Source organism: Lissotriton vulgaris, chromosome 1_1 (genome assembly GCF_964263255.1).
Source record: "Lissotriton vulgaris chromosome 1_1, aLisVul1.2, whole genome shotgun sequence".
Classification (NCBI taxonomy): Eukaryota; Metazoa; Chordata; class Amphibia; order Caudata; family Salamandridae; genus Lissotriton; species Lissotriton vulgaris.
The window spans coordinates 1,047,929,948-1,047,955,733 of record NC_141685.1 but is presented as its reverse complement, the minus strand read 5'-3'; the positions used below and the strand labels follow the sequence as shown (position 1 = coordinate 1,047,955,733).

General features: G+C 45.2%; 1 protein-coding gene across 1 annotated transcript in view; it reads right to left on the bottom strand.

Moving 5' to 3' along the window:
- Positions 1 to 25,786, bottom strand: part of ODAD3 (outer dynein arm docking complex subunit 3) — a 177,985-nt gene that overhangs the window by 118,579 nt on the left and 33,620 nt on the right. The window contains exon 2 of the mRNA XM_086962741.1: positions 2,615 to 2,736. Within this exon, the coding sequence (XP_086818867.1) occupies positions 2,615 to 2,736 (122 nt within the window). The remainder of the gene's footprint in view (positions 1 to 2,614; positions 2,737 to 25,786) is intronic.

Genomic DNA, 25,786 nt, shown 5'->3' with positions numbered 1-25,786 from the left:
ACGAAAGTCTGCTAAGCAGGACACGAGGCTCGGAGGCAGAAGAAGGGGGGGAAAAAATTACAATTGAAACACAGCAAATAAAAACGCCATGAACATGCACAGTAATAAAAGAACAAACACTACTTTCCCCCAACTAGATACCAAAGGACCGACGGGGTTGCTCAAGCAAGACCCCAGTCCCACTCACCTGACCAGCAGGGAACACAGCACTTGGAGAAGTGCAGAAAAAAAGAACAGGTCGAGTTGAGGTCTCTGTATCCCTTTATGGGATTGGCTGGAGCCACTGGGGGCCATCTTGGAGGAGGGAGAGGGAGACTAGAGTGCTGTTTTTTATGCTTGGAGGTCTGTGTGGAGCCGGAGGCTCATGGGTAACTACTGTGGCGAGGAAGACAGGACGAGGAGGTAATGTGCCTTTGTCTTAATAGAGTAAAACATAGTGGACACAGGATGGGGAAATGTAAGCATCAGGGCCATTTGTTTTTTTGTATCGAGGAAACAAATTCCCATTTTGACCGTTTATTTTCTCATTAAAAAAAAATGTTTGCCAAGACACACTTTAAACATGCTGCCCACTCTGCAAATTACTGTGGAGGGAAATGTGACGGCTACCATCACAGCAGTTAGATGCCTGACAGAGATTAGACCATCCTCTGCCATAGTGTCAGAAACCAAGGTTTCTTCCAACCTGGTGGACTTGCGGACCATCTGCAGGGTCTCTGAGTGACCCCTGAGTCTGAGAAAAGGGCCACTGATTGTTGTCTGCGTAAAAAGAATGTATGATATACAGTTTTGAATGCAACTGATAGATCAAGGATGAGATGTTCTGATCATCTGTTTCGAGGAAGCTGTAAGTAGGTTGAGTTCTGTTTCCTGTTTCGGACTGACTGGAGTACCTAGGACCAGTGGCGTCCGGTAATTGATACGGGCGGGCCACACACACACAACATACACTCACCCATATCCATGCACACTCACTCACACCCATGCATTCACAAGCATGCACACATACACCCACCATTCACAGGCACATACACACGCACACACCCATTCACAGCAGGCCCGCATAAAGATAAATACATTCATACATACACACATGCACTCATGCACAAACCCAACATTTTTTTTTAAACTTACCAGCTGCAGCGGGGATCTCAGGTAGCAGGCGAGAAGCATCTGAGTCTCCACTCCTCTCAATGGCTGACCGGGAGGCGGCAGTCTCTTACTCATCACAGAGTTTGATGAGGTTAGGAAGAGTTGCTGACCCCACCCCACTCTGTGACAAGGTGTCACCAATTGATACATCAGTGTTTAAAACTGAAGCACTCAGGTCTGATTCTATCAGTGATGCTCCTCATCTTCATGAGCGGTAGGACTTTGCAGCGATTTGCCGGGCTGAGGAGGTCACACCATCAGGGTTGTGAAATCCTCTGTCCAGCAAAGTTCAGCTCAGGCAGCCAGGCATATGTGCATTTAGTGCAGGTATAGTGCCTGGCTGCCTGAGCTGAACATTAAGAATGTCAGTAGGGATAATCTTTGCTTAATGTAACTGACACGTAATGTCTGCAAAAAGATGGGGGAAGGGGCCCCTCTGCCCTTAAGAAAAGGATGCTGCTGTCCAGGAGGCTGTTGTTTTCTACATGAGCTTGTAGTTAGGCATTGACCACTTATTCCAGTACTGTGGCGATCCTTGAGAGGCCAGCAATGGAATGGTACTGGTTGGGATAGGTAGGGTGGATCAAGTTTTTTTGTGGAGGGGGTCACCAGTGGGATTTTTAGGGGTCTGGAACCTGTCAATATTACAACAACAGGAGAGGCATGCACTTCAGTTTGTAAACCAGTGATTGCAGAAGTGCATGGGTCTCCTCGGTCCAGCTGGGTCTGAGTGACTGCAGTAAAGTTACAATTTCCAAAAACAGCTCAGGAAACTTCAGTACGTACAAAACGTAACAGCCAGACTGATCCTCGGCATCCCCTGCTGCATCCACATAGCATAACACCTCCAACAACTCCACTAGCTCTCAGTCAACAACAGAATCACCTTCAAGCTCCTCACACATGCCTACAAAGCTCTCCACAATGCAGGACCAACATATCTGAGCCACCCTCTCTCATTCCACGAACCCGCCAGACAACTTCGCTCTGCCAACTTGCCCTGGCCACCATCCCACGGATTCACATGAGCAAGATCCTTCTCCTACATCGCTGCGAAGACCTGGAACACCATGTCCCTCCATCTCAGGCAATACCCGTGGCCGACCCAATTCAGGAAGGTTCTCAAGACCTGGCTCTTCGACTGAACCGCCACGCCCAGATGGATCAGTAGAAAAGAATACTCAGATCTGGTTGTTAGTTTAATGCCTTTTGCAACTAATGAAAACCTGAGGAAGAAGAATACACATCAGCTAGCATAACTGCAGACTGGGCAATCGGAAATTAAGTGAACAGCGTGCAGCTACAGTGGCATTCCTTTATTTATAGCCAAACCATCCACAGTTGGTGGAAGAGGTATTAGCAGAGGCACCTTTTAGTAGATAGCTAGGCAAAAGTCTGTTTAGGAAGCCTCCACTATGTGATGGGCATTAAGATATTCCTGGAGCTTTTAAGTGTTCCTTACCGCTAGGATTTCGGCTAGCTTCCGGTGGAGCTTCTTGTTGTCCTGCCGCAGCGACAATATGGCCTCCTTGTTCTTCTTGATCGTCCATTGTGAGCTCTCATAGAAGGCTTTGCGGTCTCCCTCTGCAGGAACAGAACAGAGTGTGGCAATTGGATCAGTTATAAATGTACCATTTGGCTTAGCCTTTAGCACCAATCCCTCTAAAAGGCCAAGATCTGGCTTCCCCAATGCAAGGAATATACTACAGGTGTCACACAGCTTCTAGTGGCCGGCTAGAGGACAATACTACTACAGAAATCAAAAACCAAGCAGCTGGCAGCTTCCATATGGGCTGAAATATACTGGGTAAAAAACAGTTTTTCAATCTGACCAATCCTGGGTGGCAATCAAACTTTTTGCAATAATGAGGAGCCACATCCAGTTGTACAGAAGACACTACACTCCCATGAAGTTCTAGGTAAAATTCCATAGCACCACAAAATAAAAGACACTACATCACAATCTCCCAAAACACAGGACGTACAATTCCATGGACAGTGGGGTCCATACATTTGGGTTCCACAACACATCTGTTGGGTCCACTGCATGGTTAATGGGTGTGTACCCCTGCCCTGAGTACCCAACTGGAGGTGAAAGTGGTATCCTGACTTTTTGTTTGGCCCTAGGAAGCATTGACCTCTCTCTGGTAATGTGTGGCCCTGGGCCTGTTCTGTGACTTGGGGGTGGGGGCACACAAAGCATGCCTTTATAGTGAGCATTGGGCTACTGTGCATCCCGTGGGTGCATCACATAAGCTGGTGGTGGCAGATTACCGTTTTCTGTGAATTCATAATATTACTAGACCTTTTTCTCTGTGTCAAGGAGAGGCAAACTCAAGGGGTTTCTTTGGTGTAAATTTCTGCTGTTATGTGAAACCCTGAAAATCGCGTTAGCATTCATGTTCTTGTGGAGTGTGTGCTTGTGGAAGTGTGCAGCTAATGCATGTTGTTGGACTCTGTGTGTTGCGAGAGTTTGAGTCTAGCACCAGTAGGATCCATTTTAGATGCTGCTGGTGTAGCCTGGCACAATATGGAGGACAGACACACACAGCTTCTCCAATCAGTGGAAGTGTATTGTGTGCATCCCTGTTGCTGGATGGTGGAGTCAAAAAAGCGATGAAATTCGCCCGTTATAGTTTACTGAAGAGACTATAACTCCCACCCCTGCCATCCACAGTGTTGTCATAAATTATGTAATTTCAGTTGTCATTAGTGATGTTATGAATAATGTCATGGAACATTTAATTAGTGATGTCATATTTGAGGTCATAAGCAGTGCATGTCAAGGGCATGCGTTACAGTTTCTTCAGTTTACAAAAACTGGTGATTTTCAGTGCTTTTTCAGTTTAAAACATTATGTTTTAACTGACCTTTTTACCTAACAAATATGTCACTGTAATCTTTTTTTTTTTCAGTGAATGTCTAAGGTTTAGTTTACCATTAAGTAAGATCGTTTTTTCTAACATAGATGTGAAGAAAGCGGTTTAATATATGGTATGGTTGTAAGACCCCACCGTGCAATAAACTCACTAAACCATCTTGGGTCCAGTCAGGCTCGTTTGTAAAACCTTAGTTCAACCCTGGGTAGCTATGGCTTTGAGCAGTCAGGCTTTAATAAAGGAACATGTGTAAATAATTTAGAAGTGCCAAAACAGTTGAATAAGAAAGAGACACAACAAAAAGGAAATCTGACACCCATTTACAAAAATAGATCTTATATTTATGAATTTGAACAACCAAAATTCACAGGAGGGTTCCAAAGGTATTAATTATTAAGCAAAACATAAATCACAGCTTTTCACTCAAATTGCAAACAAGCATTGGCAACTACAGCGGTTAGCAGTTACATTGAAAACTTTTTTATAAAGTTGTGTTCTGGTACTCCAACTTGCTTTGGGTGACTAACTCTAGCAGGAAGCAAGTCACAGGGGCCAATAAGGCTTAGCAGGAGAGTTGCCCTATGAGCAAACAACCACATACATCAATGGAGCGGTCCTGATACAAGGGGAACAGGAGGTTGAATTGCTGTGGCTGCTGATCCGGTTGATGGGGCCTTCCTGAGGCCACCCCTTTGTCCATGAACATTTTCGTGCGAATTTGGCCACAGGGGTCGATGTTCCTCAAAGCCCAGTCAAAAACCATTTTGCACTTGTCTACTGGTCTCTGGTTACAGTGAAACCATGGTTCTCTTTAACTGAGGGTATTGTCCGTCTTGGGCAACCAAACTGCACTCTGGTGACTCTCCCAGGTCCAGTAGCCCCAAGTACAACTTTTGAGCATCAGGACTTGGTTTCCAAACTGCGCTTCAGCAGTCAATGGTGCTGTAGCGATTGTGGCTACCAACTCAGCAAGGCAGGCTTCTTCAGCTTTTGTGGGCTTGGAGCTGTAACAGGAAGTCAGCCAACTGACTCTTGGAGTTCACCTCTTCCATCTGACACTCTGACTTGACTTTTCCTCAAGCAGGTCACCACAGGCACAGTCTTTTCTTTGCTAACCCAAGGATCAGCAGGTGCACTTCAGTTTTTGGTACAGCCTCTCTTTGCCAGGGAACAGCAGGGTAGTCCTTCTTCAATTCTCCCTCCAGTGCAAATGTGATCTGAGGTCTGGGTGCCAGAGGTGCCACTTTTATGCCCACAAATTGCCCTCGGATGTGGTGACTACTAGCAAATGGGATACCATGTCCCCAAATGCATGATGATGACTTCCTGCAAAGTATGGCATCTAGCTATCCCAAGATGGCAGAACCCTTCTCATGGTGTGTGGAGCTTGGGAACTCACCCTACTGGTGTGGCTACCTGAGACTACACACCCTTGGAAAAAACACTTTGGAAACTGTTCCCCCTCTCAGTCCCTGACACCAACCTGTCTAGCAGAAAAATGAGCAGACCCTCTCACGTGTCCACCATTTGTCCTTCCAAGGTGGCTTCCCATTTTAAGCTTGTCCCTCGGGCTCACACACTGTGTGACTTCCTACCAAGGAGAGGTAACATCTCGTTCAACAACAGGATCTCTATTGCCTACTTTCCTGGGAGCTGTTCACACGTCTACTCAGGAGAGTAGAAGGCTGTTCGTGGCCAGAAACTGTAAATGGCCACTGGAAAACTAGGGCAACCAAGTGGCAATTTTTTTAAGTTGCCATTTACTCAAAAGTTACATCAAATTTGCCTTAGCCATTAAGTTGATTGTAATGCAATGGTTCTTTTACCTTGAAGTACAACTTTAGTAGCCCCATGCAGAAGTTAGCACCACTGAGTTGTCAGCATGTAACTCTGTACTGTTTTTTGTTTTTTTTACTGTTAGGACATATAAAAACAGACCAACCTCTGGACTTTGTCATTACTTAAAACTGCAAAGTTGTGGTATCAGTTAAAAAATGCTCTAATAGTCTTCGATGGGGGTCTGGGAGACATGCTTTACTTTGTCGTACTTGTGGTGGCACAATAAGTGCTGCAGTTTACAAGGTACACTTTAACTTAGAGGCTCTGGGTATCCCTGGTACAATATACTAGGGACTTATAAGTAAGTTAGCTTATGCAAAATGGGTATAAGCCTACATAACGTACACTTTTAAGGGTCAGAACACTGGCTCCGCGGTCAGGTTAGCAGGCCTCAGTGCATTCTCAGAGTCGAAAATGCAGCAACATTCGTCAAAACCTTTTGGTCTGATCACGCAAAAAAAGAAATTTCCTTACAGTAAAGTCATATTTTATGACTATACCTTAGTACACCAACCCTGCAACCAGGCCCTGTGCCCAATCCTTGTGGGTTGTCAACCCTGCACCACACACGGCCTTCAGCCATTTGAGTTCCATGGGAGACAGTAATTGAGTCTTACCCAGGGCACAATATGGCTCAGGGAAGGTGGCCGTCTGGCCCTCTACCCTTTTTAATGATATGTGACACCGGGGATGGGGTCCATGAGTCTAATAGGTCTCCAGGAAGGGATCAGCACGGCCCTCTTCCCCTTTTTTATGCATTTCGGCCCTGGGGTATGGGGTTCCATCGCCGAATAAGTCTCGGGGAGGGAGGCATGCGCCGCCATCCCCAATGAAAATATTTAGCACTGATCTCAAGGGGGTACAAAGTAGCTCAGAAGTCAGCGCTTTAAAAAAATATGTTGCAGCGGATTCACAGTTTCTCCCTTTTTTATATGTTTTGACCCCAACACCAGGCCTAGGGGGTTAGGGTATACCTAGTCTGCCCCCTTATGTCTTTTTTTCACTGTTTTATTTTAAGCACTTGAGATTGAATCCACAGTCCTAAGATGGCTGCCGCTGCATCCTGGTTGATATGTTGGCAGTCAACCAGATCTCCCCATGAAATCTGTCAGCCCAGTGGATCATACATGGAATCATACATATATATACATATATATATAAATCTACAATGCAGGCTTCCAAGGAACTGTGTGAAAACTTTGCCAACTTCTTCGATGAAAAAATCACCAAGATTGAATTCTCACTGGACGTCAACCCCTCCTGCAAAAGCTTGCCGCCAGTGACAATAGACAGCACGTGCAAACACCCCGCAAAAACATGGAAGTTTTTCACCCCCATCCCAGAAGCCGAGATCCTCAAGCTGATCTCCACCTCCAAACCCACCTCTCACGTCCTTGACCCTATACCAACCCAATTGACCAAAAAACTGAAACTCTCCATAGCCCTGTTCTGGTGCAAGATCATAAACAGCTCCCTGAGAACTGGCATCATACCAGAATGCCTCAAAGTTGGCCAAGTCACCCCACTACTAAAAAAGGCTTTGACTCCAAGGACCTAAATAACTTCAGACCCGTCTCCAATCTCCCTTCCTATAGAAAATTCTCGAAAAATGCGTCCTCTTACAACTGATGCAGCACATGGACAACATCAACCTTCTTGATCCCCACCAATCGGGTTTCAGAAAAGGCTATAGCACCGAGACAGCGATCCTTAACATCACAGATAAGATCCACAAGTCCCTCAACACCGACAAATGCTGCCTACTCATTCTCCTGGACCTATTGGCAGCCTTTGACACGGTTGACCACCAACTACTCATCAAGGCTTTACAAGAAAGGGTAGGTGCTGATGAGGTGGTCCTACACTGGTTCTAATCCTTCCTACACAGTCGCTCGCAAAGGATCAAAATCAAAAACTTTACTTCCGACCTATACCCAGTCAACAGAGGCGTCCCCAAGGCTCAGTGCTCTCACCACAACCACCTATATGCAGATGACACCCAAATCTATCTAGAAACCTCTTCCATAGATGACATTCACAGACTAAATGACACTCTAAAAGAAATCCAACACTGGCTGTCTCTAAATCACTAAAAACTCAATCAAGACAAAACTGAGATCCAACAAAGAGGAGAACCCTCAAATTGCAGAATGGTTAAAAGCTATGGATGTTCTCAATGGTAATCTCACTCTGTCAAACTTCGTAAAATCATTAGGAATCACCCTAGACCCATAACTCGACATGAACAAACACTTTAAAAACTCCTCAAAGAGTGCCTTCCTCAACTTGAAGCTACTCAACAAAATCAAACCATTCATCCCAAACAATGACCTCAAACAAGCCACCCAATCACTGGTGCTATCCAGACTCGACTATGGGTATGCAACATACTGGTACAACAAAATTAGACCTAGGTCCCCTTAAAACAACTCTCAACTCAGCAGCCAGAATTGTCACTGGAATTAGGAAATACAATCACATTTCACCAGCACTCAGAGAACTAAAATGGCTCCCAGTCGAACTACGTGTCATCTTCAGGACTGCCTGCCTCACGCACAAAGCTCTGCACACTGGAAAACCTGAATACCGGGCTGTCAAACTCAAGGAGCTCCAATACCCTACTTCTCATCCCTATTAAAACACACAAACAAAAAAACGCTGCACGGTCTTTCGCCGGAAACGCGCCCAATATCTGGAACTCCATCCCAGCAGATATCAGAACTCGTCCTTCACGAAATTAAAAGAACACCTAAAACCCCTCTCCGTCAACCGCTCCCTCTAGAATGGACAGCTGCAGCCTGAAAGCAAATCCCTGCTTGTCGTTCCTCCCTGACCTTCTTTCACAAAGACCTACCTCATCCTTGCCAATTGACCCATTCCTGCTCCACCCTCCCCTTAAGAGGTTAAACCCAAGATAACGTGCACTCAATGAGGTTATCTCAGGACTCTCGTACTACTTCAATGCTGCACTGCACACATGGACTTCAGAGCCAATATGTATAATCACTGCTCTATTGTACGACTCTTACAAAAACTGTTGTGAAGAGCTCCGATACCCCCGGGTCCAGCCAGCGCTATATAAAACTCCTTAATAAATAAATAAATATATATGTGTGTGTGTGTGTGTGTGTATATATGTATGTGTATATATATATATATATATATATATATATATATATATATATATATATATATATATATATATATATATATATATATATATATATATATATATTCCACCTTCTTGGGAAGCACTCTCGGGCGGGTGCCAGTGTGCGGCTGTGTACTCCGCAATAAATTATCGCTACTACTGAACAGGTTTACACAAATTATTAAAAACACTCTTTCTGGACAAAGATCTAGCTGTCTACCAATTTTGGTGTAAATCCATTCAGCATATTATGCTGTTGATGTGTCTAAAGTTTCATTCACTGGAGAATGAATGCCAGAAATGGGAACATTTGAATGTGTTGCGCTTTCCGTTACTGCCATACCCCGCCCTATGATTAAGGTGCAGCTGCACCGAAACGTGTCAGGGATTCTTAAAATTGGTGACGTGTGTCCGTTTTTCAGAAATAAAAGCTCAGTGCGCACCATCCTCTGTTTGGAGTGCATCTTTAAATCTCTGAGACTTTTTTTCACGTGTGCATGTGTGCTCTGAATCATTGAAGGTATATCGATGCAGAGCATTGGCACTACCATCTAGTGGAAGAACAAAGGATGTCACACAAATATGGCAACTAGAAAAAAACATGCAAGCGAACAACATTTGAGTCATTCTTTGATGTTTACAGATGAAATTCACCAATGGGTTTAAATTATTTAAACTACCGATTTTATTTGAAACTCGCAAGCACTGAAAAAGGAATTGCTCTGAAACGCATCTGTCAGTGGGTTTTTCTTATTAAAATATTCGGAAATCCAGTAATCCAGTGAGTGCTTTAACTTTTTTCTTGATTTATATATATATATATATATATATATATATATATATATATATATATATATATATATATATATATATATATATATATATATATATATATATGCAAAATCGGGTTAGTGGTTGAGAGGGGTGAACCCAACTCAAGCAACAACCACAGTCCTTGTCAGGGTGAACTACAAAAAGTCAGTAAATTAACCTGCGCTTAACACTCTGGTAGCTTGGCACAAAAGCAGTCATGCTTAACTTAGAGGCAATGTGTAAAGTATCTATAGAGCACACCAACACTAACAATGTGAAAACATAACACAAGAAAAATCCCACACCAATTTAGAAACATAGAGTAAAATTAGATAAAATATTTGACACCAAAACAACACATTTTCAATCAGTAGAACCAGAGATATGCAATGTAAAATATTTAAGGTAAGTACAGGGCCTAAAACTACAAAGCACTACAATTCGGTTCTGCGAGATCTGGTGAAAGTCACATGTTCAGGATGACTGCAATGGATCACAGGCAGGATACATGGACCAGGTTAGTCCATCTGAAAAAGTTACCTCCTAAAGTCCCGCGCGAAGAGTATAGTTTGCGATAGAGGAGGCCTAGGGGACAAGGGAGTGCGTCTCAGATGGTTGTCTCTGTAGTGTGAAAAGCAGGCCGGGTGTCGCAAACGGTCATCGCTGTAGCTTGAAGATCCTTTCAGGTACCGTGAACGGTTGTTGCTGGAGGTTTGGACTGGCGGTCACCATGAGCTGTCAGTGCAGTAGTGCGAAGTGTATATTTTGCGTTGCTGGCGGTCACTGTATCGCGAAGTGCTGGGTTCACCGGAGCTTTGTATTAGCACTCAGCACCTATTCACGGTTGCGAAGAGCCAAAACTTCAGGTTTGCTCCTTTTCTGCAAGGAGGAGCTTAAATGATACCACACTAGGGGTCCAAGAACTGGTACGCTCCTTTAGGGATTAGGAAGTCACTGCAGCAGAGATTATCCGGGGTTAGACAGGTTCAGTAGCAGCTCCAGGCAGATCCAGTTGCAGCAAGTCAGCTGGGCAGTCGCATAGAGGCCTCTGGAGCTTTTTGTGTCCCTATTTCTCAGAACAGGTCAGTCAGCTGACTCTTGGAGTTCTTTTAGCTGGGATTAAGGGTCCAGTCTTCCTTCCCAGACAGCAGAGCATGCATCAAACAGCAGGGTAGTCTTCCTGGCAGCAGGGCAGTCCTTCTTCTATAGCATCCACAGGTCCAGGAGTGTACTGAAGAGTAGGCATGGGGGTCCCACTTTTATATCTGGTGACCCCTTTGAAGTGGGAGAAGCTTCTGGAATTTCCCCCTACAGGGGTTTCTGGAATTTTCTGTCTCCCTGCCTTGGTCCCAGTCAGTCTGCAGGCACAATAGGCTAGTGTGAAGACCTTTATGTGTGAGATGAGCAGTGTCTTTTCAAGTGTAAGTGTGACAGGTGACAGCTCCGCCCCTCCCATCAAGTCAGGATGGCCCATCCTGCCAACACCCAGACCCTCTATTGTGATGCTATCTGGGGGAAAACACAAAGGCCAACTGCCAACTGCACTTAGTCATGTGACCCATGAAAAAAGCTGCAGGTACCAAATGGTTAGGATAAGAAAATGCCAACTTTCTAAAAGAGCCATTTTCAGAATTGTGACTTAAAATCTCTGACTTTACCATTATGAGGATTTTAAATTACAATTCCTCAGACCCTAAAACATGATATTCCTTCCTGCTCCCAAACAAAATGTATCACTTATTAAATGTAATAATGTAACCCAATGTTATCCCATGGGAGAGGCAGGCTTGCAATATTGAAAAACGAATTTGAGAGTTGTTCATTACCAGGGCATTTAAAACTTAAAGTGCATGTCCAACTTTTAAATTCACTGCATGCTGGCCTGTAGGCTCCTTAGGGCTTACCCTTGGGGTAACTTATTATGTATTAAATAGGTAGGTTTGGGCCTGACAAAATGTTTATTTTGCCAGGTTGAAATGGCAGTTTAAAACTGCACACACATGCTACAATGGCAGACGTGAGGCAGGTTTTAAAGAGCTACTTAAGAGGGTGGCACAATAGGTACTGCAGACCCCCCAGTAGCATTACATTTATCCAGTATTTGGGTGTCTTTCATAGATTCACATGCCTGAGTCATAGATTCACATGCCTGAATCATTCCCCGTCGTCGAGACGGGAGCCTCCGGTATATAAAAAAGTAATGTCCTAAGACATACATAAAGAGAATAGGCCTAAGGGTCTCACCTTAGTGACCTATCTAGGTCCTTATGCAGGAAGGACCAAATAGAGTAGGCTCCAGGGTCCCACCTTGGTAGCCTATCTGTGTCCTTTTGTAAAAAAGGACCAAAGTAAAAGGAACAACCAATCAGCTACTACCTCCCTCTAGAACCTTCCTGTGAGGAGCCTCAGTCTCTCAGATTTTCTACCGCACGTTGTGCTAGGGAGTCTCCACCTGAGTTCTCCTCAGGAATCTTGATTTTTCATCTAAATTCGATAGTTTTTCGACTTCTTTGCTATGGCTGATAGCAAAAAGAAAGGACTTTTTCGAGCCTGTGCCTCCTGTGGCAAGATGAGGCTTCACGTGGATGACGAACATGAGACCTGTCTATACTGTCTCTACCCTCACCACCAGGCCATGGACTGCAGGATATGTCGTAAATTCTCCCATAAAACCCAGAAGGACCGGGAAGGGAGACTCCTAATATGGCTGAACAGACTTAAAGACAGGCCAGAAGGCGACTTGGTTTCTGAAGGTGAGAGCATGTCTGGCGCCTCGCAGTTTTCCTTGAAGAGGCCTAGGGTTTCCTCGCCTGGCCCCTCAGACACCCCTCCTAAGAAGGCCAAAAAGTCTTCAGAGGGCAAGCCTACCGTGTCTGGCAAGGACCTTCCTGTTCCCAGGAAGCAGCCACTGATTACCACGACGACGAGGACGTCGACGACCTCCTCAGCGCTGAAAACCGTGTCTGTCGTCGACGACGACGGCCTCGTCGGCGTCTTCCTCGTCGACGAGAATGACACCCTCATCGTCGACGGGTAGACCGCTTTCATCCACCGCTCCATCGACGTCTAGGAGTGCGCCGTCAATGACACGGCCGACGACGAAGACATCGACGCCGACACCGTCGACGAAAGCTGCGACGTCGACGAAGCCTCCATCGTCGACGAAGCCTCCATCGTCGACGAGGAGCACCCCGTCGACGACGGCGACGACGACGAAGCCGTCGACGACGGAAAAGTTATCGAAGGCGAAGTCACCGTCGACGAGGGCGTCGACGACGGACATACCGTCGACGAAAACTAAAATTCAGCCGCCGACGGAAAGCTCCTTGAGGACGCCATCGTCACAGGCGTTGATGGCAACTGGTGCCTGGAAGGAGTCTGAGCTCCTCTCACATGCTATGGACGCCCAAACATCCCATGTTACAATCAGAATTACCAAAAAACCGATTACACCGGAGATGACGTCACCTAGTAAGGTGCAGCAACTAACACCATCCTGCTTCTTACAGGACCAAGAAATGGATGAGGAAACGTTTACCCAGGCCACTAGCCCTTCAGAACTGGTACTTAAGTGCCAGAGTACCGACGAAGAGCAGGAGGTTGAGGAACCTGTGACTCCAGCTGTCAATACTCAGGTTCACACTCAAGTGACACCAATGGTGTGCCTGCCAGCATCCTTAGTTTCGGACTTGCGTTTCCTCATTCAAGACTACAAGGAGCGGTTTCCAGAAAAGGCCACTCCTGTTGTTCCTCCAACCCCGCAGGCAACTGTGCCCGTTCCTGCGCCTGTGCCACGGCATAAGCCACCTCCGCTGGTACTTCCTGGGACGCAAGACCCAGCACAAGACCCCATCTCGTCCGATGACGATGAGAGGGAACATGAAGAAGGGGAAGTTTGCGACGATGACACAGACGCGGACGCCGACCAAGACTATGTCACTCACTCTCCAGCCTCTCCGGAGCCACAATCCTCGGAGTCTCCGCCCGCAGACATTGGAGGTTTTCATAACCTCATGGAAAGGGCAGCCAAAAGGTTCCATATGTCCATGGAAACACAGGAGACTGACTGTTTCCTCTATGATTTTAAGGAACCAACGAAGAAAACAACAAGATCGATCCCGATCATTGATTACCTACTGAAACAGGGCAAACAACTCATGCAGTCTCCAGCTTCCCTACAGGTAGTAGTGCCCAGACTGGACAAAAAATATAAGGCTACATCATCGGCTTCAGCATGCCTCACGGGTCACCCCAAGGCGGACTCCGTGGTCACTCAGGCGGCGCAGAAGAATTCGTGCAACCCTGCATCCCCTTTATCAACTCCACCTGATAAAGAAGGCAGGAAGCTGGATGCCGTCGGAAAACGCTTTTCCACTACATCTGCGACGACGGTGAAGATAGTCAACTCCATTGCTCTTCTCGGACGCTACAACCGTCAACTCTGGGCGGACATCGCGCCCTACCTTGCTGACCTTCCAGAGGATTCGAAAGCGGAGGCACACTCGCTTCTCCTCGAAGGCCAAACTTCAGCTTCAGAATTGATCGACTGTGCCATCGACGTGGCCATGACTGGCTTCAGACAGTTGGCAGGCGCCGCCGTTCTAAGACGTCAAGGTTGGCTTAAGGCCACCTCTTTCAGACAGGAGGTCCAAACCAAAATAATTGATATGCCTTATGACGGCGATCATCTTTTCGGCGAAAAGATCGATGAAGCCCTCACCGCAATCAAGAAGGACACCGATACAGCCAGAGCTCTGGGTACTCTACAGTCTCGTAATCAGTCCTTTCGTACCAACAGAGGAAGAGGACAATCCTCCTACAGGGGTTCCTACCAAAACAAGTCCTCCTACTCGTACTCACAGGGCAAGACGCAGTTCCAACAGCGTCAAAACCAGTCGGGACGTCAAACCCCCTTCAACAAATCGTCCTACAGAGGAAAAGGACAGAAGAGACCCGCAGGCAATCGATAATGACTCTATCAATTGGCCAGCCCCTCCACCATCACATTCTTTACGGCTTGGAGGAAAACTCTCTTTTTTCCTACAAAATTGGCGGCAAATAACAACGGACCGGTGGGTTCTACAACTTCTTCAATTCGGCCACTCACTGGAATTCCTCTCAAATCCCCCACCGACACCACCTGTCAAGCGCCCTCACAGACACCTACGGCTGCTTCTCCAAGAAATAGCTTCCATGCTTCAAAAGGGTGCAATAGAAAAAGTTCCACACGCCCAAAGGGGGGAGGGGTTCTATTCCCACTTCTTCCTAATCCACAAAAAGGGCAAGAAATGGAGACCGATCCTCGACCTGAGGGCACTCAATGTGTTCTTAAAGAAACAGTCGTTCCGTATGGTCACGCTACAAGAGATCCTGGGACTTCTGGAAAAAGGCGACTACATGACATCATTAGATCTCCAGGACACCTGTTATCACATCCCTATCCTCAAAGGACACAGGAAGTACCTCAGATTCGCAGTCGCAGGAGTCCACTACCAATTCCGTGTCCTCCCGTTCGGCCTCAAATCTGCCCCACGGATCTTTACGAAATGCCTTTCTCCTGTCGCAGCCTTTCTTCGCCAGCAGGGACACCAGGTCTTCCCATACCTGGACGACTGGCTGGTAAAGGCTCCGTCGAAAGCAGCCGCAGCCGCATCTTCCAGCGCCTGTCTGCATCTTTTCCGCCGATTAGGCCTGACCCTCAACAAAGAGAAGTCATCGCTGACACCAACCAAAGTCATCACTTTCCTTGGAGCGACCCTGGACACGGAACGCGCAAGAGCCTTCCCATCACAGGAGAGAAAATCGAAACCTATCGCCTTAGCCAAGCTAGTGGCAACCAAAAAGACTCTGACTGTCCGTATCTTCAAGTCGCTCCTCGGCATGATGTCGTCATGTATTCTGCTCATCCCGCACTGCCGCCTAAAAATGCGTCCCCTTCAGGAAGAACTGACAAGGAAGTGGACGCAAGCTGCGGGATCCTTCGAGGACCGCATACGAGTCACCCAACCTATGGTCACCAATTTACAATGGTGGAGGTCGACCAAACACCTGTCACAAGGACTGCCGTTCCTGCTTCCGGCACAAGCACATATAGTCACCACGGACGCATCCTTGGAAGGCTGGGGTGCAGTCCTGCAAGAACTACAGACCAACGGCAAATGGACGCCACGGGAATCCAAACTCCACATCAACATTCTGGAGCTAAGGGCAGTTTTCCTGGCGCTCCAATCGTTCCTCCCACGCATCCGAAACTCCCCAGTGCTCGTCAGGACAGACAACACCACGACGATGCACTACCTGAACAAACAGGGAGGGACGCGTTCTCTCTCTCTCTCTCTCTCTCGAATCTCAGAGAGTCTGGAACTTGCTCATCCAACATGGCATAACACTCAAAGCCGAATACGTTCCGGGCAAAGACAATGTCCTAGCGGACGCCCTGAGCAGAGAACAGTCTCTATCCCACGAATGGGAGCTGGATGCGGGAGCAATGGACTACATCTTCGCGAAGTGGGGGACACCACAGATAGACTTCTTTGCCACCAGGGAGAACGCCAAATGCCCAAGCTTCGCAAGCAGGCTTCCCCAACCAGGAACACTAGGGAATGCATTTTCCATAGCTTGGCGGAACGTGTTTGCTTACGCCTTTCCGCCATTCCCACTGATACCCAGAGTAATCAGGAAGATGAAATCGGAGCCCTGCACCCTGATCCTCATCGCCCCATCCTGGCCGAGGCAGCACTGGTACACGGAACTTCATCGTCTGTCTATCCAACCACCTTTTCGCCTACACAGTCATCCGACCCTGCTCACAATGTCTCAAGGACAGGTTCTCCACCCGAACCTGGGCCCTCTGAAATTGTCAGCCTGGCTCCTGAATACCGCGAATTCAGCCACCTGAACATTCCGCAGGAGTGTAGAGATGTCCTGGCTAACGCTAGAGCTGACAGCACTAAAAAGACCTATTCTCTCAAATGGAAACGCTTCTGTGTCTGGTGTGCGAAAGAAGGTCTACACCCTTTCCATGTCACCCCACAGCAACTACTGCCATATCTTCTACACCTGGCGCACTCAGGACTTGCCCATGCGTCCATCAAGGTTCACCTGGCAGCAATTTCTAGGTTCACTAGAACTTCTGAGGGCCCTTCCCTGTGGGCGGACAGGCTCATCAAACAATTCCTGAAGGGCCTTTTCAGGTCCTTTCCTAGACCAAAACCTGTCCCTCCGTCATGGCAACTCAACGTGGTCCTTCACCAATTGATGAAGCATCCCTTCGAGCCTATCCACAAATCTGATATCAAATTCCTGTCGTGGAAAACAGCCCTCCTACTGGCACTAACCTCAACCAGAAGGGTCGGTGAATTGCAAGCCCTCTCCATCCAAGACCCTTTCTTACAATTCAAAGAGGACAGAGTCATCCTGCGTACTAACCCACGATTCATACACAAAGTCCCATCGGACTTCCATCTAAATGAGCCTGTGGTTCTCAAATCGTTCTTTCTGAACCCATCTACTTCGGCTGAGAGAACACTGCATTCTTTAGACCTTAAGAGATGCCTCAAATTCTATCTTGACAGAACAAGACAATTCAGGAAATCATCCCAACTCTTTGTCGCATCCAGCAGACCAAGGAAGGGCATGCCCTTAACAAAACAAAGTATATCAAGGTGGATCTCTTCAGCGATAACTCTCTGCCATGACAAGGCTGGGCGACCTCTGGACTCATGGGCCAAAGCCCATTCCACCAGAGCCATGTCCACGTCTGCGGCACTGTTTGCTGGAGTGCCACTCCTGGACATCTGTAGAGCGGCGACCTGTAAGTCCCCGCATACCTTCACCAGGCACTACTGCTTGGATGCTGAGCTGACAAAAGACGCAGCAGTGGGCAGAGCAGTGCTTCGCCACCTATTCCAGTGAGGTGAGCCCTCCTACTTCCCACCATCCTTGACTGATATGCACATTTCTTTATTACTAGATACTGCATGACATTATATGCTGTTGGTTTACAGTCACAAATGTTCCTCATCTGCAGATTTATGTTTACTGTACCAACGCAGAATGTGCATATTGTATTGCTTGCTACTCTGATTCAGGCATGTGAATCTATGAAAGACACCCAAATACTGGATAAGAAATGCGTTACTTACCTGTAACTGCAGTTATCCAGTATTAGTGTCTTTCATAGATTCACATGCACCCTCCCGCCTCCCCTGGAAGGACTCACCTCTCTCTAACAGGTTTACACCTAACCAACTTGGTGCGTACGAAAATCTGAGAGACTGAGGCTCCTCACAGGAAGGTTCTAGAGGGAGGTAGTAGCTGATTGGTTGTTCCTTTTACTTTGGTCCTTTTTTACAAAAGGACACAGATAGGCTACCAAGGTGGGACCCTGGAGCCTACTCTATTTGGTCCTTCCTGCATAAGGACCTAGATAGGTCACTAAGGTGAGACCCTTAGGCCTATTCTCTTTATGTATGTCTTAGGACATTACTTTTTTATATACCGGAGGCTCCCGTCTCGACGACGGGGAATGATTCAGGCATGTGAATCTATGACTCAGGCATGTGAATCTATGAAAGACACTAATACTGGATAACTGCAGTTACAGGTAAGTAACGCATTTCTTACCAGCTCTGAGTAATATGGTATACCACTTTATTGGGAAATTAAAAATAAATCAAATACAGCAATTTGGAGAGAGAGCACACAATGACGTTAGAACTGATTAACAGTGGTAAAGTGCACAAAGTCCTAAAAGCCAACAAAATCAGGTTCAGAAACCTGGAGGGCTGAAGGCAAAACGTTTGAAGTGGCCCAGCGGAGAGAGAGCCAGGTCCAGCAATATAATATATATATATATATATATATATATATATATATCTCAAGCAAAGAACGAACCCAGCCGAGCTCCTGTCCCTTGCCCAGCAGTTCGAGTACACCACAGCACAAACGGAATCCAAAAAGCGATTTCTTCAAATTAAGGTATTTTTATTTCTTTTACAACACCATCAGTGCAAACAAGGAGGACGGTCAACGCGTTTCGGCGATTGCCTTCAACTGGACCATAGAGTCCTGCGGTCTAAACTGTCCATTTAAAGTGTTAAGTGCATAAGTCCCTTCTTTGTTTCATTTAAAAATAGACTAGACTGTTAACCCTATTAGTCTGCTCTCATTCAGTGGCCATTTTGGACATACATTTTTGTTATTTCTGTTAAGGCAGAGATAGAGATATATATATATATATATATCTCTCTCAGCAAAATCGTTTCAGTAAAGAAAAGAAACACGCCGCACACTACTCCATAGGTTAATTTCTTGGGTTTATTTTCTGTAGGATCCCCACCTACGCGTTTCGGACAACAATCTGTCCCTGGTCACGGTACAAACATTAGTCCATCATTACTTTCCACATTTTATACCTGTAGTCACCACTTGGCAATTAAGGTGCATTGTGGGCACAGTAGTTTTATGGATTAGTATAATTCCAAATCATGCAAAGTAAAAGCCGGATCCCAGCATTTTCACGACACAAATAGTGCTCACTTAGTTAAATTAATTGGTGAAAAGCCATGACGCTAAGTAAAGTCCTCGGACTGTTAGTGATGTGGCTAAGTTTGCTCACATCTAAAAGCGCCAATTTCATCTTCATTTTAATTACAGTAGCGGACTGAGTGTCCCTGTTTTATCAATGAGGGCTAAGTGCCTGTGAGTAATTCATTGAGTCGCTACATGCTGTAGATCAACAGTGATTACGATGCATGAATAATTAAAATCAAAATCATTTCCTGCTTGTCACATACATTGAATTCATGTTACTAGACTTAGTAAGCACAGAAACTTCTTTGTTACTACAATGTGTCATTTTTTCATATCACACGAATATTATGGACTATAGCAATGGTTAGTCAAAAAGGTTTTGATACAGGTATCAAGCTTATAAATGTACATAAAGTTCCTCATCGGCGTTGAGACCCCAAGGGCTTCTTGTTTTGAATCTAATTATTAATTTTGACTCAAGCCTTCTCAAATTGGTTACTCTGTCACCACCTCTCTCATTATCGCCAACCAACGCTATTCCTGAATATTTCATGTCTTTCCAGGTTCTCCCTGGATGTGAGTTCAGATGTTTCGCTGTTGCGTAGGTCTGGTCAGTGTTCTGGATTGCTCTTGTGTGTTCAAGAATTCTCTTCTTTAAAGGGAAAATTGTCGAGCCAATGTACTTTTTGCCACAAAAACATTGAATTAGATATACAACAAATTGTGAGTCGCACGTGATCCTAATTATACTGAAGCATGCCAGAATTGATATTGACAACCTACATATCAAAATAAAAGAGTTGGAGGACCAAATACAGGCAACAGGGAAAGATGAGGAAATTGTTAACAACTTACGTAAAAATATGGAGAAAAACCTGGATAGGCATGACAACGAAATCCAGGAACGTAAACAGCGGAAATTTAAACGTGATGAGGCTGACTTCGCTAATGGCACGATATTTACTTTTGCAAAACGCTTCGACGCATTGAAACAGCCAAATGCGGTATCAGGAAACACACAATATGATACCACTGTGAGCGAAGGAGAACAAAATAGAGTGCCGCCAAAAAGACTTAGTTTTGGAGAGGAGCTAGAAATGCTCCACAAAGACCAACAAACCCCAAAGCCAAGGGGAAGGGGACGTGGCAACATATCAGTGAGAGGAGGTGGAAGGGGACGAATGGCAAACCCCACCCAAGGAGGAAAACCCAGAGAGGAAAAAAATCAAAGATATCCTCTCCGAAACAGGACAGTCAAAAAGTAAAGGAAACATCAAAATCAGACCCTAAACTGATAATCAACTTATCAGACTACACCTTAACCAAACCGGAGGAGACGTTATTGAGCAAAGGACTATCTTTCTGTCCAGATAAACATCAGGACCAAGTTGAAACCCGGATCGACCTATACAAATATGTGCGCAAATTGAAACTTAAAAAATTCTTTTCAAAAAACAAGCGTGCAGAATCTACAACTACAGCTAGTGAGCATGCTCACAATAATGAATCTGAAGTAATGGTAGTAGCGGATGCAAACAGCTTACAAACAGCTTATGAACTAGCGCACCAAATGGATCCAACTGAATTGACTAACACTCAAATACTCTCCCAAATGGGTCATGAAATTGGAATACGTCCTAAAACTACTTTGCAGAGAAAATCGAAATTTTGTCCTGTACTTCATCCAGGCAATCGCATAGATGTCTTTCACGATCTAGTTGTGGCTGAACTAGAAACTATGAATAACATTATTAACACCAAAAAGAAAAACGTCACAAAAAAGGAACGTATAGCTATAAAAAATCTCCAGTCCAATGTCTTGATAGAAATAAAACCAGCGGACAAGGGAGGAAATATTGTGATACAGAACAAAAGAGACTACGTGGAAGAAGCCCATCGCCAATTAAACAATGCAAATAACTATGAAGTCTTGCGGGAGAATCCAACGGCAACTATGATGTACAAACTGTATTCATGCATACAAACCTGGCAAGAAAATGGCCTCCTAAGCATGGAATAAAAAAAGTTTTTAACGACCATACATCCAATAATGCCCACGATATATTTTCTTCCGAAAATACATAAGACTTTAGTGAAACCACCTGCCCGCCCAATAATATCAAGCTGTGGCTCATTGTGCGAAAATGTATCTTCATATGTGGACTACTTTCTGGCACCCCTTGTTCCAACTTTAAGCTCCTACATTAAAGACACTGGGGACTTCCTGAGAATCATTATGGGAGTGAACTGGCAACCTGATTACTGGCTAGCAACAATAGATGTTGTCTCGCTATACACTTCTATTCAGCGGGACATTGGACTGACAGCAACCAAGTACTTTCTGGGTCAGAGACCAATATCAGAACTACGGCATACCAACATGGTAATTGATATGATGACCTTCTGCCTAGATAACAACGTTTTCACCTTTGACAAAAAAGTATATAGACAAACCTGCGGATGTGCCATGGGTGTTTCTTTCTCTCCAAGCTATGCGAACCTTACCATGGGATGGTGGGAGAAACACATAGCTTGGAGAGAAGAAAATGAGCCGTATACCAAGGACGTGGTTATATGGCTCAGATTTATAGACGATCTGTTCCTCCTCTGGAAGGGGACCAAACAGAAACTGGTGGAATACATTGCAATCCTCAATGAGAATGAAGTTGGACTACAGTTTACGTCAAATATACAGAAAGAAGAAATAGAATTTCTTGATACCAAAGTCTATGTCAAAAATAATAGACTGGAAACAACTGTATTCAGAAAAGCAACCTCAACAAATAGTGTTTTACATGGAAGCAGCTTCCATCCCACCTCACTAAAAAAGAGCATCCCTTATGGGGAATTTATCAGAATGAAAAGGAATTGCTCGGAAGAAACCGAAATGGAGAACAAATTTAAAGAGACAAAAGATCGATTCTCCGAGCGTGGATACAAACATGCTGACATAATCAAAGGAGAACAAAAAGCAAGAGCCAAGACCAGAGCAGAAACACTGATAACAAAACAGAGTGCAATTGAATGTAATGAAGGAAATGATCAACCGCGATTAGTATTAACATACTCCAAGGAAAGCTATAACATCAAGCGAGTCCTGCAAAAATACTGGAATGTGTTAAAGAAAGATAATGATATAGGCAGCCTAATCGGCGATAATCCACTTGTAACATATCGCAAAGCTCCATCAATCCGTGATACTCTGGTCAACAGCCACTTCAAACAAATAAGAACTCAAAGCTGGTTGGAAAAGAGACAATTGGGTTTCAGCAAATGCATGACATGCAAAGCTTGCAAGATTGGCCGAAATATGAAATCACTCACTGATCCCAGGGGCAGGACTTTTGATATCCGGAACAAAATCACGTGCGACTCACAATTTGTTGTATATCTAATTCAATGTTTTTGTGGCAAAAAGTACATTGGCTCGACAATTTGCCCTTTAAAGAAGAGAATTCTTGAACACACAAGAGCAATCCAGAACAATGACCAGACCTACGCAACAGCGAAACATCTGAACTCACATCGAGGGAGAACCTGGAAAGACATGAAATATTCAGGAATAGCGTTGGTTGGCGATAATGAGAGAGGTGGTGACAGAGTAACCAATTTGAGAAGGCTTGAGTCAAAATTAATAATTAGATTCAAAACAAGAAGCCCTTGGGGTCTCAACGCCGATGAGGAACTTTATGTACATTTATAAGCTTGATACCTGTATCAAAACCTTTTTGACTAACCATTGCTATAGTCCATAATTCTCGTGTGATATGAAAAAATGACACATTGTAGTAACAAAGAAGTTTCTGTGCTTACTAAGTCTAGTAACATGAATTCAATGTATGTGACAAGCAGGAAATGATTTTGATTTTAATTATTCATGCATCGTAATCACTGTTGATCTACAGCATGTATCGACTCAATGAATACTCACAGGCACTTAGCCCTCATTGATAAAACAGGGACACTCAGTCCACTACTGTAATTAAAATGAAGATGAAATTGGCGCTTTTAGATGTGAGCAAACTTAGCCACATCACTAACAGTCCGAGGACTTTACTTAGCGTCATGGCTTTTCACCAATTAATTTAACTAAGTGAGCACTATTTGTGTCGTGAAAATGCTGGGATCCGGCTTTTACTTTGCATGATTTGGAATTATACTAATCCATAAAACTACTGTGCCCACAATGCACCTTAATTGCCAAGTGGTGACTACAGGTATAAAATGTGGAAAGTAATGATGGACTAATGTTTGTACCGTGACCAGGGACAGATTGTTGTCCGAAACGCGTAGGTGGGGATCCTACAGAAAATAAACCCAAGAAATTAACCTATGGAGTAGTGTGCGGCGTGTTTCTTTACTGAAACGATTTTGCTGAGAGGTATCCTGCGAGGGTGTCCTGAACCTCGCCGCCGGCACCAGCTACGGAGCTCCTCTCACTATTGGGACATTTGCTTATACATATATATATATATATATATATATATATTCAGCTCAGAGGGGTATGTCCAACAGTTAAGCCGCACACGAAACAAGGTCCGCTTTCCCCAATGTGCTTTTATTCGGTACAGACAGTTGCGCTTTTCAGTCAATACAAGAACTGTCATCAGCCTGAAGCGTTTCGGGGTCTCCCCTTCTTCAAAGGCTTACAACAGTCAGCAACAGCGCATGGCAGTCTTTAACTTCCCTCGTTCTGCCAATATCGCACTCTCTTATTGGATGCTCACGATTAGACTGTGCGATGCATTCTGGGAAGGGAAGTTCGCTGATTAATGCGCTCTCCCATTGTGTCTGAATTTCAAAGCTCTGCATGAGCCCTGAAAGGCACACTGTCCTCATCCACGACTCTTGCCCCACATTGAGCTGCTCATCCTTGTGGCTCTGTGGCCCCCTTCATTCGGGGTGGTGCAGGCTTTGCGGCAGGACGGCCGCACTTAGATCCAGCTCAGAGGGGTGGGTCCAACAGTTAAGCCGCACATGAAACAAGGTCCGCTTTCCCCAATGCGCTTTTATTCTGTATATATATATATATATATATATATATATATATATATATATATATATATCCATACTAATATAATAAAGAGAGAGCCCAAACCTTTGAGGCGGTTAATCTCAGGAACCACAGCACCAATCACAACACCCAATACAGCGTTGGAAAGGGCAGTTGCGGCAGAAGGACATAGGCTATGCAGACGCCCACCATATACATTTAATAGGTAAAAGAACCGTGCCAGCAAAGTAGTCCCTTGTGGGCGTGTCTGCGTTGTGCTGTGGGCGTGTGCTGGGGGCGTGACAAACGCTGGGGGCGTGTGGTACGTTCCGCCCTTCATGCCATGTCTCATATCGTGTGCTAATCCCACCCTGCTCCCTTTAAATACCCCTGCACCCCATAATCATAACCCACCCTTACTCCTTAAAATACCCCAACACCCTTAAGCACTAACCCATATTAACCCAATAAATATACCCTATGCCCCAAAACCCAAACCTATCCCTAAAAATACCCCTGTACCCCAGAACTCAAACCTAGCCCTGAACCCTATAAATACCCCTGTACCTCAAAACCCAAACCTACCCCTGAACCCTAAAAATACTCCTGTACTCCAAACCTAGCCCTGAACCCTATAAATAAACCTGTACCTCAAAACCCAAACCTACCCCTGAACCCTAAAAATACCCCTGTACCCCCAAACCTAGCCTTGAACCCTAAAAATACCACTGTACCCCAAAACCCAAACCTACCCCTGAACCCTAAAAACCCCTGTACCCCAAAACCCAAACCTAGCCCGAACCCTTAAAATACCCCTGTACTCCAAAACCCAAACCTACCCCTGAACCCTAAAAATACTCCTGTACCCCAAAACCCAAACCTAGCCCTGAACCCTAAAAATAACCCTGTACCCCAAAACCCAAACCTACCCCTGAACCCTAAAATACCCCTGTACCCCAAAACCCAAACATAGCCCTGAACCCTAAAAATACCCCTGTACCCCAAAACCGAAACCTACCCCTGAACCCTTAAAATACCCCTGTACCCCAAAACCCAAACCTACCCCAGAACCCTAAAAATACCCCTAGACCCCAAATCCGAAACCTAGCCCTGAACCCTAAAAATACCCCTGTACCCCAAAACTCCTACCTATTCCTAAACCCTAAAACTACCCCTGTACCTCATAACACAAAACTATATCTGAACCCTTAAAATACCCAAACACCCCAAAACATATACCCCAGTACCCCAAAACATATACCCCTATACCCATACTTACCTTATCCAAACATTAAAAAAAACATGCTTTTACCATTCATGCATTTACAACGAATTTAGTTGTAAATGTATGCGTGGTAAAAGCATATAAAATGTAATGCCATGCGTTATAATGGCACTGCAGAGTCATGGTACTTTCGTAATGAA